The 15,087-nt window shown below is 40.4% G+C and overlaps 1 protein-coding gene across 2 annotated transcripts in view; it reads right to left on the minus strand.

Annotated features, from left to right (window-relative positions):
* The window catches only part of ANO8 (anoctamin 8), a 751,060-nt gene that overhangs the window by 18,131 nt on the left and 717,842 nt on the right, over window positions 1–15,087 (minus strand). For both annotated transcript variants that reach the window (XM_044090660.1, XM_044090659.1), the window contains one exon: window positions 1,938–2,048. In XM_044090660.1, coding sequence (XP_043946595.1) covers window positions 1,938–2,048 — 111 coding nt within the window. The remainder of the gene's footprint in view (window positions 1–1,937; window positions 2,049–15,087) is intronic.

Here is a 15,087-nt window from a genome sequence, read left to right on the forward strand (position 1 = left end):
GTCATTGATCAGGTATTTGTTTCTTTTTCTCTCTGTCTCTCTCTCTCTCTCTCTCTCTGCAGTTCTTCTCTTTCCTTATATGAAAGGTCTTGCAATGATGTAAGAAAGACAGTTATCATAGGACAGAATCCACAATTATAGGATGTCTGTCCTGTGTCTTGCAGTTTGCCCTTTGATCCCGTTACTAGTTTTAAATGCACAAAGTCCTAGTTGCTTTCCATCCCAGGAAAGGAAAGCAACTCTTTCCCTTGCTGAGTATCCTTACAACCTCCAGTATTTTCAATGCACCGTCTGTATGTATTCAGACACTTTGCCATGAATAATTAACATGAATATCGCAATAAGATTTTTCAATGTTAGTGCAGGCCTTTTGTAAATATATTTATTTATATCTAAAATTAATGTGTAAGACTCATCAGTCACGAAGTATCCAGTCTAGTCTGGTCTGGCATCTATTTGTAAGTTCAGAGAACAAGGTTCAGGAACATTTCCTGAAATCAGACAACCATCTGTCAGGGAACACTTAAATGTCCTGGGAGCAGTGCTCCTTCCAGTGGGGTGCTACTGCCTGTCACAAATCAGGTGTTTATCAGTCATTTGGGCTGTTGTAATACTTCTTGTGGTATGAAGTCTAATTAAATTCCACGGGTGTGCACTCATATGCTTGTGCAACAGTATACAGTGACTACGCAAGTTTAAGGGGTACACTTCGCTACTGAATCACAGACCCAGTGACTATATTATACAGTAACATTGGTGTATCTAGATCAGACAGAGAAAAATATATTGGAAGAAGAAGAAAGCTACTAAAAAAAAGAAAAATGCAGTCATGAGTCATGTGTTATTTTCTAATATAGGCACTCTAGAAGGAGATCAAAACCCTTGGTTATGTCTTATGTTTTGGCCCACTTCCATGGTGATGCTACCGAATGAGCCACGCCCCATAATAATTTATCATATCTTGCAGAACTGTACACCACTGATCACAACAGAAAATAGGCTTGCCGGTGTGTTCTGATGCCATTCTACTGGACACTGTCTCCTGCTGAATATGAGACTCAAGCAACCAAGCCGTCATGGCCAACATTTCAGAGTATGAGCACTGGTATCCTGATGATGATGTTGTTGTTCTTCTTTTGGATTTTCCAGGTTAGGGGTCACCACAGCAGAACTCCGGTCCGCTAATGATTGGCAGTAGATTTTTACAGTGCCGAGGTGACAGCTCAATGCCCAACCTTCAACGAAGGCACACCCATTCACGCATGTCTTTCGAATGCCACTCGACTGCGGGGAGGACATGCAGACTCCATACAGAAGGTGCACCAGCCAAGAATCAAATGGGAGAACCTCTTGCTGTGAGGCAACAATGTTACCGCTGCACCACAGAGGCTTAAATACCTCTGCAATTAAGTGGACAAAGGTAGTTTAAAATCAGTCATCCACAAAAGAAGAAAATTGTGGTCAGGACAGGATGAATTTAAAAAAAATGCCCAATGTGTTCCATGTTTGGAGGAAGTAACATCATTATTAAGACATCTTTCAGACTACATTCCTGGGTTAGGTGTTACCAGATAGATATTGGGAGAGCTTGTAGCTAATGCATTTTTAAGATACCAGTAACAGATGTGTAGCACAATTCTGTTGTCCATCACTTCATACTGTTGATATATATGTTTCCCAGCAGATATAAGAGACATGCTGCTACACACTAATCTAGGATGGTGCTACCCCAGTACTGACACATTACCTATAAGTGACGGCTACAAGATGGACACGGAATGTGCACAAGCAGTTCCATTTATTTTTCCTCATTTGTGGAATGCAAAAGGCGGTATTGGTGGGAAGCTTGGATAAAACAAAATTTCCTGCTTTCAATAAATATTATAGGGATGCAAACCAGAGAACAAAAGAAAAGTATTAAATTATGACATCTTTACCTTGAAAGCCTCTCTTCTCTGATATTCCAGTTTGGCCATTTCTTCTGCAACCCAGCTGGGAATGTCAGGAATAACGATATGGATCATGTACTTTAAAATCAATGCAAAATGCTAGAGTTGGGGAAAAGAAAGAAAAAACACAGTAATCTAAGCGGTCTAGCTTTGTTTAATCTTAACATAAATGTGGAATTTTGAATATTGCAAATGCAGTTACATTTTCTATCAGCAACATAGTAGCAAATATCTGACCAAAATAACCATGAAAGGATGAGACATTTCTATGTCTGTTGTGATTTTTAAAGCAAGCAGAGATTATTATACAAGTAGCAATGCTGTCTGATAAGCTATAGATGAATATGCAGTGCTTTGGAGGCATACAAGTCTTTCAGTAAAACATATTAGAAGCAGAACTGCATCCACCACCAGGAAACCAAGGTAGCCACCTAGGGCCCACTGGTTGGGAGGGGGCTCCCATTGGCTGGGAGGGGTCCGCTGGCCAGAGGCCATCACACTACTTTTGATTAATTTAAAAAAATATATTAAAAAAAATACTTATGCTTTTTAAGGACATTCTTCTTTAAGAACTCCCTCTGCATCTGGTCACAACAATTGTTGCATCTATGTGTGTATCGGCACACAGGCCTGTTTGTTTACATCTTCCGTTCCACATACACAATTTGAATAGAAGACATTCCTGCTTCAACAGACAAGTACAAGGTAGTAATTTCCTTGTGTGTGTGTGTGTGTGTGTGTGTGTGTGTGTGTGTGTGTGTGTGTGTGTGTGTGTGTGTGTGTGTGTGTCTGTGAGAAATGCCCTAGGGGCAGCAGGTGGTTAGTAATTTCTTCAGGTTCAAACCCTGTACCCAAGTTGTAGGAAAGAAGAGCCTGAATCCTCTACCCCAACTACCATGCTGCTAAAGAAATTAAGTTTTCAGGTGCGTTTTCAAGGAATTAAGTTTCAGGTATATTTTCAAGGAGTTGTTTCAGGTGTCTTTTGAAGGAATTGTTTCAGGTGCATCTTTCAAGGAACTGTGAGCTTCAAGAGAAGAGAAGTTTACTGCTGCTCATGCTAAAATTATTTACAATGTGCAACTGTTTTGCTTAGCAAATGGTATCACTATTGTGCTATAGAAATGAAAAGTATTGTTAGTAGCACAGCAGGTAGCGTATTTGCTTTTGATGCAGAAGGCTGTGGGTTATACTCCCACAGCATGTAGATGGATTGCTGATACTGTGTTGTACTTAAAGGAGGTTGGGGTGCTGCAGTCTTGAGTATGTCATCCTTTGGCTTTGACGCTTAGTAACTATGAACCTGTTATCAGTTTGCCATCCATTCCCTATTGCAATATTACCAGCACATCTTTTTTAATGTAACATAGGCAATTTATTCTTCAATGGCAGCAGGCACTGAATTTGTTGACGAAGTACTGAAATATAAAGTTGTTTGCTAGCAGCAACCTCTTCATTAGTTACATATCTCTTTAATGGGGAATTATTCAGATGACTTTTACTTCTCCAGAGATTGTGCATATTGACCAATATTGGTGGACTGCAATGACAGAAGTTTGAGTGGAATTTTATGGTTGGAATGTTATGAATTGTGCAGTTTTGTCATTATTATTGGTTCATATGTTTTATTTCATTGCTACTAGAAAAATGTTAAAAATTACAAATTTAAAACATGCTCACACGTGGTGCTGTATTATACAAGGAATACAATTTAATACAATCAGGAAGGTGAATCAAAGAACTCATGCATGTTTGCATTGTCATAAAAATATGTACAAGGGGCCTATGATTTGAAAACAGCCCAAAAGAAACTTTATCCGCCACTGGCCAGATGCATTTTCTTTGAGTGTGGGTTTCAATGCAGTTTCAATGACTGTGAAGTTTTGATGCTAAGTCTGTTTTCATTGTGAGACTGTATTGCTTTGTTTTGCAAATGCCTATCAGTGTTTGTGCTATAAAATCTAAAATGAGTTTTAAATTAAATCTAAATATTTGCAATCATAGTAGAAGGAAAACAGAAATTATGTACACTGAGAGTTTTGAGTGGTGTTTATGGTAAATCGGAGAAATAGCCAAGTAATGGGACACTGGAATAGCTGAAGTGTAGCTGTGTATGGGGGGCCTGATCCATTACTCTGCCTAGGGCCCCATTTGACCATGATCAGGATCTGATTAGAAAGAAAGCTGTATGTCAAGTGTTTATTATAATGGATGGAAAAAGTGCCTTTCATTTATATTTAAGTGTGGGGGGACACCTTGGTTTGTTGGTTCACTAATTTACAAACATCGCTTACTGCCCTTGTTTATAGACTTCCTATTCATCAGCTGCCTAAGCAAATAAAGGTGCTACTTGACTATCTGGGCTGGTCAAAGAACCATTTTCAACCACAACCCAGGCCATAGGAAATCAAATACAACATACAAATATAAACGTACTTAAGTTTCAATGTTGTGATACATATTTTACATAAATTATACAATTAGTTTTTTTAATAAATATGTCCAACAAGTATTGTATAGGTACATGCAAGGGATGAAAGCACTACAACATTCTATGGCGCAACGACTGCCAAGTGGGGTGTAAAATCAGTATTATGTGGAATTATGCATGTGTGGATTTGTGCTAAGATGGTTATTGAAACATTTCTATTGCATTCAGTCATTTTAGTAACATCGCAGAAGCATTTTAAATGAAATTAGGTTGGGTCACTTTATACATGCATATCCATAGGGGTGTTATGTGATTTATTGTCATGTCTATTTCAACATGCCCTGAAACCATGGAGTTTCTCATCAGTGGTACAGTTTTTCAAATTCTGTAATGGTCAAAGTTCATTAGATTGACTATTGCATTACTCAAATGTCCTTCAGATTGTGCAATCCTGGAGTTAGTATACTTAACTGGCCCTCATGTAAAAGTTGTTTTTTGTTTTTTACTTTTGGTAATCATAAATATAACCCATTGGTTTACATTTGCAATGAATTGTTTTTGATGATTTTAGTAGCAATTGATGGTAATCACTGATTAGTTTGTCTGATGTTTTATGTTTTGATCAAACTCATTTGCGATTACTCATTTTAAACTTGTGTGTGTGTGTGTGTGTGTGTGTGTGTGTGTGTGTGTGTGTAGTGGAAGTGAATATACGCTTCCTGGTAGTAGCTTGTAGAAGGCCTTCTCTACATTGTTTAGAGTAAAGGGTGAACACAACAGAGATGGCGAGTCGTCATTTCACAAGAAGTATGAGTTATTCTCCGTGCAAGGAACAGCGCATGGGGATGACAGGAATTTAGAAACACGCGTTTATAGACAATGGTGAAAATATGACAATAGGGAGGATACTAACAGACAGCAGTAAACTATACTGACGTTTGATATTATCTGCCAGATCTGTCAATGCATAGATTTAGATAAGCATTTTCTGCAGAATGGTCCTATTCTTTGACTTTTCTTTGATAATCACTTCACATACAGCCTTCATTTTCCTTGGATTTCACATACAGCCTTCATTTTCCTTGGATTTACCAGATACCTTGAGAAGTATATGAAGCACTTTTACATTTAGACAGACTTTGTATCTTAAAGCAAAGCTGACTGCATGATAACATGCATGGTAACATTTGGCAAGATTGTGTTGCTCAGACATGGTTGTTTCCTTCAAAGATAAGTGTTACACTGTTATCAACATGCTAACAAAAAAAGCCAAGCTTCCTATATAAAACTCATATTAAAATGCTGCTATAAGAAATGCCTCTTACCCAGAAAGTATGATCTTACAGATTTTTTTTTAAGTGACAATTTCTATTCTTTCAGCAAAAGTAGTTTTCTTGTTATATTATTAGTTTTTGAGAATGCATGTTGACTAGAAAGTCTTGAAGGTTTGTGTTTATTGTCCCAGGCATAGAACCCTAGGTAAAATCCCCCCAAAGGAACTGTGCTGCACAAAAGATGATGAGGGGTTACTGCATATTCTGGGGATAGTCTACATGGATTTCAAAGATATCATGACTGCATGCAAAAAGTGCAGCAGGATTTCACACACCGTATGTGTTCAGAGGTCTTCTGTTCATATACAAAAATGGCAAAAACAGATGCTAATTTACTGCATTTCATAGGATCATAGGAGATTACTAGGCTATCGACTCAGAGGTCATTTCAAGCCTGTTTCATCCCAGTCTAATGCCACACAAATGCTAGTCAATAGTCAAGATTGCATTTAGTAATGACTGCCCATGTCCAGGAGAGTTGTGGAGGGTTCTGTATGGTAAATGTTTTCGCAGTTTGCAGAGATTTTGGAGTGCCCACTGTTCCCTTAATTCAAATGTTAATATCATTCAGCACTTCAGAAGGCATGCATCCACACAAATTGAAATCTATATCTACATCAGTTGTGCAATCAGGTTAAGTACACACCATCAGAATCAACAAAATATTATGTACACAATGTTAGCATTATCAAAAAGGGTGCATCATCACATCTGGTTAAATTAAATATTTTCAGTCACAGCAACAGTACTTACCATATCCAAAGTCAAATAACATATACACTAAAAAAGATAAGAGTTGTACAGTAACCATTTTGTTATTCAGCAAAAAAGTACACATAGAATATTAAATATTTTACTCATCAATACATTTTAGACAATTTAAATTAACAAAAAAAAAAAATCACAAAAATGTATTTTTGTTTTAGCAAATGACATTACAGTTAACGAATATGAAAAGGTACTAGAAGTCACAGGTGAGGAAGCCTTCTGGGAGTTTAACACTTTTGCTCAGGGTGAATAGTAGAAAATCAGTTTCACAGCAGTGAAAATTAAATTTAAGGTATACTGTGGATTGAGGAAGAAAGTGCCCTCTGTCAAATAATTATTTTACCAGAAACCATAAGGAGTAAGAAACTGTTGACGCTTATGTGACTGATCTGAGACACAGGGCATGTGATTACAAATTTGGGGAACTATGTGAGTAATTGAACAGAGATAACAATGCATGTGGTAAAATGACATCTATATATGAAGGAGGGGCTTCATAGGTTTATAGGTAGGTACTAGGCTATCGGCCCAAGGGCCTGTGCAAGCCTAGCCAACAAGGTTCCCTGGCTTACGCCACCAAAGAAAGTTATTTTCCGGTGCCACTGATGAGCAGAGACACAGAAGTGATCCCCGGGGTTTATTTCCTATTTCCCATTCACTCATCAAGATTTTTTTGAAGAGTGCTAATGAAGAACTTTGCTTGACATAGATGGGTAGCCTGTTCCAGAGTATGGGAAGTCTCTGGGATAGGAATCTATCCCTCCAGCATGTCCTGTTTATTGTGGCGACAAGGTTTAGGTCCCTAGAGCGTGTAGCTCGGAGGGATTGGGATTTCTTTAGGTGTAGCATGTCCAACAGCTCTGGGTTTGACATAGCTTTATATGTTAGGCAGAGATCACCTCTGAGTAGGCGATATGCTACGGAGTAAAGCTGGAGTTTTTTGAGGCGGTCACTGTAGGGCATTTGTTTGAGTCCAGTAATCCTCTTTGTGAGGTACTTCTGTGGTCTTTCCAGCTGTTAAAGATGTCTTGTGAGGTACATTCCAAAAAGGGCGTTGTACTCTATAATGGGTCTAATGAGTGAGTCGAGGGTAACGATGACCTCTTTTTTTCCTGGATGAGAACCCTTTTATGATGAGGTGTGCCACGTAGAAGGACTTCCTGACTACTGTGGTGATGTGACTATCAAAGGAGAGACTACTGTCCACCTGGGTCCCAAGGTCTCTTATCACACATTCGGTGTTAAGTAGATTGCTGCCTATGTGGTAGTTCATGGGTACAGAGTTTTTACCAAACGGGATGACACTGCACTTTTTGGCATTGAGCTTGAGGCCATGGCTCTGACACCAGGCATCTGTCTGAGAGGCCCTTCTGTAGGATGTTCACATCATTTGGGGACTTGACTATGGCTCCTAGTTTGCAGTCATCTGCGAACTTTGTTAGCCAGAGGCCTTCTGTGTTAACCTGTACTTCAGAGAAGTAGATACCAAACAGGAGCGGTCCCAGGATGGAACCCTGTGGTACTCCATTCGTCACTGGTTTGAGGTCAGATTTGGAGTCTGCAACTTTTACAGTGTGGGTTCTGTCAGTGAGCCAGTTGGCAACCCATCTTGTGACATTGGGATTTATGCCTAGTTTATTGAGTTTAGCTATAATTCCAGAATGAGGGATGGTGTGGAAAGCCTTGGCGAGGTCAAGATAGGCTGTGTGAACCACTTTACCCTCATCTACGGCTTTGGTGACTGCCTCAAAGAAGTCAATCAGGTTCAGGAGGCATGATCTGCCTTTCACAAACCCAAACTGGGTGGGATCCAGAGTTTGGAGGTTACCAATGTCTTTGTTTATGAGTTCCATGATGATACATTCCATGGCTTTGCAAACCAGGCTCGTCAGGCTAATAGGTCTATAGTTCCCAGGATCAGTGGTGGCTCCCCCTTTGAGGAGTGGGATAACTGTTGCTGTGCACCATTCAGTGGGCACAAAGCCTGATGCGAGGCTATTATTGAACATGGTGCTTAAGTGGGGAGCCAGTTCATTCTGAAGTTTGTGTAAAACGCAGCCTGGGATGTTGTCCGGTCCCATGGATGCTGTGTTTTTTGCTTTAGAGAATGCAGCTTTCACCTGCGTAGTTGTGATTACAGGGACTCTGCATTCTTCCTGTATAGATATGGGCCCTTTAGGGGGTGAGGGGGGGGTTAAAGTTAGCACTGAACCTATCTGCCAGGATGTTGGCAATATCAGTTGTTTCTGTAATTTTCATGCCTTTGTGCTGTAACTCAGAGCAGATCTGGGTGCTAAGAATCAAACCTAAATGAAAAAGGCAACTTTTGTGTCAGACAAGTGAACTGTCAAATGTGCTGCTATAATCATTGACTGACAGCTTAGAAGTGTGTGCAGAACTGACAGAGGAATTGAGAATAAGTAGCAAACTAAGTGGAAATACTATACAATTAATAAAATACGAATTTCATGAGTGTACATAACAGAAAAACAGACTACCTAAGACACCATCTGGTGACAGATAAGTAGCAAGGAACTGCACACCTAGGGTAAGCACTGTGCCAGAAAAAGCATGAAACAAGGCAATATAAAGCAACACAGAGGTATAGCTGGCTCATCTACTGCCCAGAGTCCTTCCTCAATATTGCACCACTCAATATTGAAGAGTTAAAAAAAAAAAAAAAAAAAAAAAAGGTGGCTGGTTTGTTGGTGCTCCTGAAATGCAGGAAGCACTTGGATAATTAGATCCTGTTAATGCATCCCCACTCTGCCACCTCCTGAGCTGAGAAGCAATTAAAAAAGAAAAAAAAAATCTGTGATCAGGTACCAGAGGGAACTAATTTGCAGGAACCAGTCTGGTCCTGTTTCTGTGCCTTGCCCCACCTTCCTCAAATCTTAGAAAAAAAATCTTTTGTTCTTTTAAACTGCAGCAAACTGCTTGCTACAAATGTAGCAAACAGTTGCTACAGTTTAGAAGGCATACTGAGCATGGTTTAGACCACACACGGAGCCCTCCCACTCTCAGGTTTGACTGCAAATGCAATAGTGTCTTTTTTAAAGCAAATATGCACTAAAGAGCAATTGGGATCAGATGACCAATCATGCCCTTTAAAACTTTGCACTCAGGGCAGTTGCCTCCTTCGCCCCACCCTAGCACTGTACTGAATCAAAACACCACGTATGCAGAGTATTTGGTGCATGGGCCGTATTGTGAGAATGGGATCACAGAGAAAAAAGCAACATAACAGATGGCGATGTGTTACAGAATGGCAACGAGGATAAATCTGAGGTGTTTATGAATACTGTACAAACTTAAGGGTTGCCAAGTATTAAATTCTGAGAGCCTGAGATGGATGACTCTTTGGAGAAACTGTACATAAATGTCAATGTTCAGTTTAAGCTTGATACTGGAATAGAGTACAACATATCTGAAGTTATGCTGAAAGACTGGCAGTCTGGCACTGACTTGCAAGCATATTCAGAGCACAAACTGAAGCTACTGGATCAAATCTGTCTGAAGTGTGCTTATAAAAAAAATAAAGTCTAGAGGTTGCTAGTTCAAGTAGTAACTTTGCAACCTCGGTTAAAAAAAGCAAGGTAACATACTTGGTAGAGCTGTATATGTGAGTCTATGGGTATAAAAATAGAGCTAAATGAGCATTAAATTGAGATAGTGCAGCAAGAGGACATGTGTACTCACAGAGCATGCCAGGATAATTCACACAATCACAAAGGTAGATGTGTATACTTGCATGGCATGCCAGGATAATTCACACACTCATAAAGGTAGATGTGTATACTTGCAGGGCATGCCAGGATAATTCACATGCTCACAAAGGTAGATGTGTATATTCGCAGAACATGTCAGGGTAATTTCCACATTTACAAAGCTAGACACGTACACTCGCAGAGCATGCTAGGATAATTCACACACTCCTAAATGTAGTCAGAACACTCGAGCATGGCTGTTTAAGAAAGTGTGGTGCCAAGACTAAAACAATACAGCAACAAAACTAAACAGAAAAGCCTGAAAGCTGTATGAAAAGTAGGAGTTTAGAAGAAATATATATATCCACATACACACACACAAAACTTGTGCGTGTGTGTATTTTTTTATGTAAACGCAGAAGTACAATATGTAATGCCAAGCAGTCAGAGTACTGTTCTGAGTCTGTTTCTGACATTTTTAAAAGTTTGCTTAAAAAGAAAATATATCAGATTATCAGAAAATTCCTTACCAGTGATTCACCCACCAAACCGAGAACCTATACCTCTGAAAATTCAAGTGTGTGCAACAGCCAGATGGTAATGCTTAACACACTGGGTTTACAGAACAGGTTAAGGGCATCATAAGTTTATGTTAGGCATCCTAGCAATTACTTCTATTTCCCTCAAAATGAATGTTCAAACGGTGAAAAATACAATAGAGAAATATGTTGTAAGCTGATAATATATTGCCCCTTTAGTTACTGAAAGGAGGAATGTTAAAATTTAAGCAGCTTGGGTCATTTGGACTATTACTGCTAGGAAAAAATACAAGTTTCAGAACTACCGTGGTAAAGACAGATGAAACCGAAGCAATACTGTGATAAAAGTGCCAGACATTTACCTCATCTTCAAGAAGGGAAGGAGCCAGATTGACAGCAAATGAAAATGCTGTGCAGACATCTCACATACAATCAGCTGTAGCAAGTCATTACCAGAGTCTGAGATCATATGTTATGCAAGGAAGCGACATCGAAATTGCAGACATTTGCAGAAATTAGTAAGCCAAGTTTCTTTGCCAGAAAATGTGATGCCTAAGATGCTTTAGATTCCTGTGAAAATGTCTTTAGCTGATTAAAGATTTGCGACTTTTAATACTGACTTTAGTAGCTATCCTGACATCTACAAGCAATGAAATTTGGCTTCCAGTAAAGCTGCAATGACTAATGATTCTTTGCTTACTACTAATGTCTACTGTAAGACATCCAGGTGAAGCTTTAAGAAGCTGCTGAGATTTAGTGACCGTGCACAGATCCATAGCTAGGTTAACTGGTGCCCTGTGTAGTTTCCTATACTTGCACACACCCCATCAAAAAAATTGTTTTTCTCTAACTTGAAGCCCAAAAAAAGCTCCTTTGTATGTCTGTAGCTGTAGTAAGCAAAAGAAGCAGCTTGCCACAATTATTACAACACACACGGAGCATTTAAGTGGTTCAACCGTGACCAAAAATGCAGTATCACCAATCACTGATGAGGCCGCAATACATACCTCTCAGCTTCATATCACAAAAATTCTGGGTAAAACCTAAAATAACAGGGAGACAAAGCCCCCAAAATAGGCACAGATTTTAAATATACTGGTCTTATAAACTTAGAAAATTGCTAGAATAACAGGTTTTATGTTGGCATGCATTTTCTGAAGGATGTGAAGTCTGAAACTCGGATCTAAGTCATGATTTAGTGATTTTGATCCTCAATGATTTGATAGAAAACTACAAGTTGTATGAAGAGCAGACCAAAAATATGGACATTCCATGACAATATGTACAGTTGAGATGTATGCTGCAATAACCTTTTAGCTTTATAAATCAGTGATGGTACTGCACTCCTGCAACATTGGCACCCACCGATAGTGCCCCTAATAGATTGTGCCTGCGGCAGCTGTCCCCTTCGCCTCACCCTTGTTATGGATCTGACAGTACACAATGCCGATAGTTAATTGTAATCCATCTGTTGAGTTTATTTTATGTATATTTACATAAACATAATACACTAAAATAGCACAAAGCTAATTATAAATAAAATGCATTGAGTGTAATAGTATTTAGTACAGTTTATCAGTGTATTGGATGTGTATATATAATATATTATATATATATATATATATATATATATATATATATATATATATACACATATATTTATGGTAACTGATTGGTATGTAAAAACTTTGACAGACTCCTGAGCAATGCTTGCAAATCCCAGATAACTGGGCTGACAATATATCCTTTTGTGACATTTCTCCCCCCAAAAAACTCAAGCTAGTTTTTCAAGAAACCCTTGAGAAATATTGCTTGAGAGGGTGAGCCTATCTGGGAATACAATACCCCATACCATGTCATGAGATTCCAGCTGCCTTGGCATTGCTGACCCCAGTACAGTGCTGCACTGTCCAATCATATAACTGCAACTCGAGGCTCCACCATAGTAATTTGGGACTTCGCTGGCTGGCTTCCTGTAGCCATGGATCCCACTCAGACTCCTCCTGACTCCTACAGCAAATACTCAGCAGAAAGGCCTCTCTATCATGGTAAGGTTTCATCATGTTAACATGGTACAGTTTGAGCCCCTGCCTCCTGCCTAGCAGTTCTACCATGTAGTTAACATCACTGACCTTCCTTACCACCTTGAAGGGTCCCACCCAAGCTGCCTGCAGCTTGTTGTGTCTGACAGGAATGAGAACCATTACCTGCTGCCCCACAGCATACTCTCTAGCTCGAGCATTCCTGTCATACCACACCTTTTTCTGTTGTTGGGCTTCTGCCAGGTTCTCCTGGGCCAAGCCCATGAGTTCCCTGAGCCTTGTCCTGAGGTTTAGGACATATACCACAACAAACTCCTTGTGGGATTCACACTCACCCTTCTACTCATCACAAATCAAATCTAGAGGTCCCCTCACCCTATGCCCATAAAGCAACTCAAAGGGTGAAAAATCTATGGATTCCTGGGGCACCTCTCTGTAAATTGCAAACAACAGATGGGGCAAATATATGCCCCACTCCCTCTTAAATTGGTCTGCAAATGCCAATAGCATGGTCTTGAGTGAAGAGTTTAACCTCTCAACAAGATCATTAGTCTGGGGAAGGTAGGGGATGGTCTTTAGGTGGCTCACCCCACTACGCTCCCACAGACAAGCCAGCAGGTCTGACAAGAAACTGGCACCTCTATCAGTCAGTATTTCTTTTGGGAAACCTACCCTGCTGAAAATCTCTAGCAAAGCATTTGCCACCTTTCTTGGCCTCAGGGTATGTGGTACATAATCTACTAGCACTAGGATATATTTTTCCCCTGTGGAACTTGGGGTACTCAGAAGCCCCAGCACATCCATAGCTACCCTCTGAAATGGCTCTTCAATCACATGCAAAGACATCAAAGGTGCTTTCACCTTATCTCCTGCCTTGCCTACTTTTTGGTACTGCTCACAGGTCCTGCAGTATTGTGTTACATCTCTGGAAATCCCAGGCCAATAACATTCTGCATAATACATTTCTTGGTATGCTTTATGTCCATATGACCTGCAAAGGAATATCACAGCCTATGGCTAGAAGTGCCCAATGGTAGTCTCTGGACACTACCAACTGCTATATTATTCACCTTATAATCCTCCTTACCTTGAGAATCAGCTGCCTCACTAGCTACCTCCCTCAGGCCTTGTAATGTAGGGTCTGAGAGCTCAGCCTGTCACAACTCTCTCTTTGTAACCCTTCCCAACTCCCCCTCCATAGGAAATTTGGTATTCTCTGACACTGGTGCCTTACTGTCAGCCTGGGTACTACTACTCACCTCTGCCCTTGCAGTCTCTCTGTCCAAGGGAACATCGGTATCCACAAGCAGCTATGGCTCACCTTCGGTCACACTGCTACAGGGAAGCTCCCTCCCTGAAGTAACCACCACACCAGTCCTGGCTTCAGGTCTGCAGTCTGTCTGGTTCCGCCCCCAGGCTACCAGTCCCACATGCTTGTCTCCAAGCCTGATTGCGTGTGACTGCATGCACACAAGGTACTACATTATCAAAATCATTCCCTATCAGGACATCTGCAAGGATATCCTCAAACACACCTACTCGCTGGCTTCCTTTTCCACCCTCCCAGTCAAGGTGAACTGAGCCAAAGGTATTTGGAATGGGGTCCCGCCTAAAGTTCTGACTGGAATAGACTGCCCAAGCAAGTAGTGCTCCTTTTTAACCATTGCAGGATTCACAATGGTGAGGTCAGAATCTTTATCTCTCTTAGCAGTGGCCTGTTTCCAATTTACTAAGATAGGATATAATCTCTTGTGGTAGTTTGGTACCCTTGCTGTTATCAGATAACTTACTGTTGGCATTCAGTCATTTCCACTTACTGGCTCCCCCACCTTTTGTTCCCCACCTTGCCTCTGTGGACATCTATATTCTACATGGCCCCACTGGTTGCATTTAAAACATTTAACCCGTGGTCCTGGATGTGTACCTGGACTAGTGGCTTCCCCTGCTACTGGTGGACTCTGTTGGGGCAGTCTAGGCTGCCCACCATGCGTTCCCTTAGACCCATGGTCAGCACTGGGCATCCTTTTCCTGTGCAGTGATGCCCTGCTTGCTAGAGGTCTACTTTGTAATTTCAAAAACCCAAAATCTCGAGTTTTGATACATCAAACTCAAAACATCGAGATTTTGGAATCTCAAAACTACAAAGAGGTGCAAAAAAATAAAACTAGCTAAAACAACGTTTTTGCAGACATTCCTTGCAACTTAGATATACCATCTCCGCGGTTGCGCTACAGTGAAGAGAATGGTAATGCTCCCGTTACGCTTACCATTCTCTCCACTGTAGCGTGATCACGGAGATGGTATATTTAAGTTGCAGGAG

This window comes from Protopterus annectens, chromosome 13.part0 (genome assembly GCF_019279795.1).
Source record: "Protopterus annectens isolate FY-2018-M chromosome 13.part0, PAN1.0, whole genome shotgun sequence".
In the NCBI taxonomy this organism is placed as follows: Eukaryota; Metazoa; Chordata; order Ceratodontiformes; family Protopteridae; genus Protopterus; species Protopterus annectens.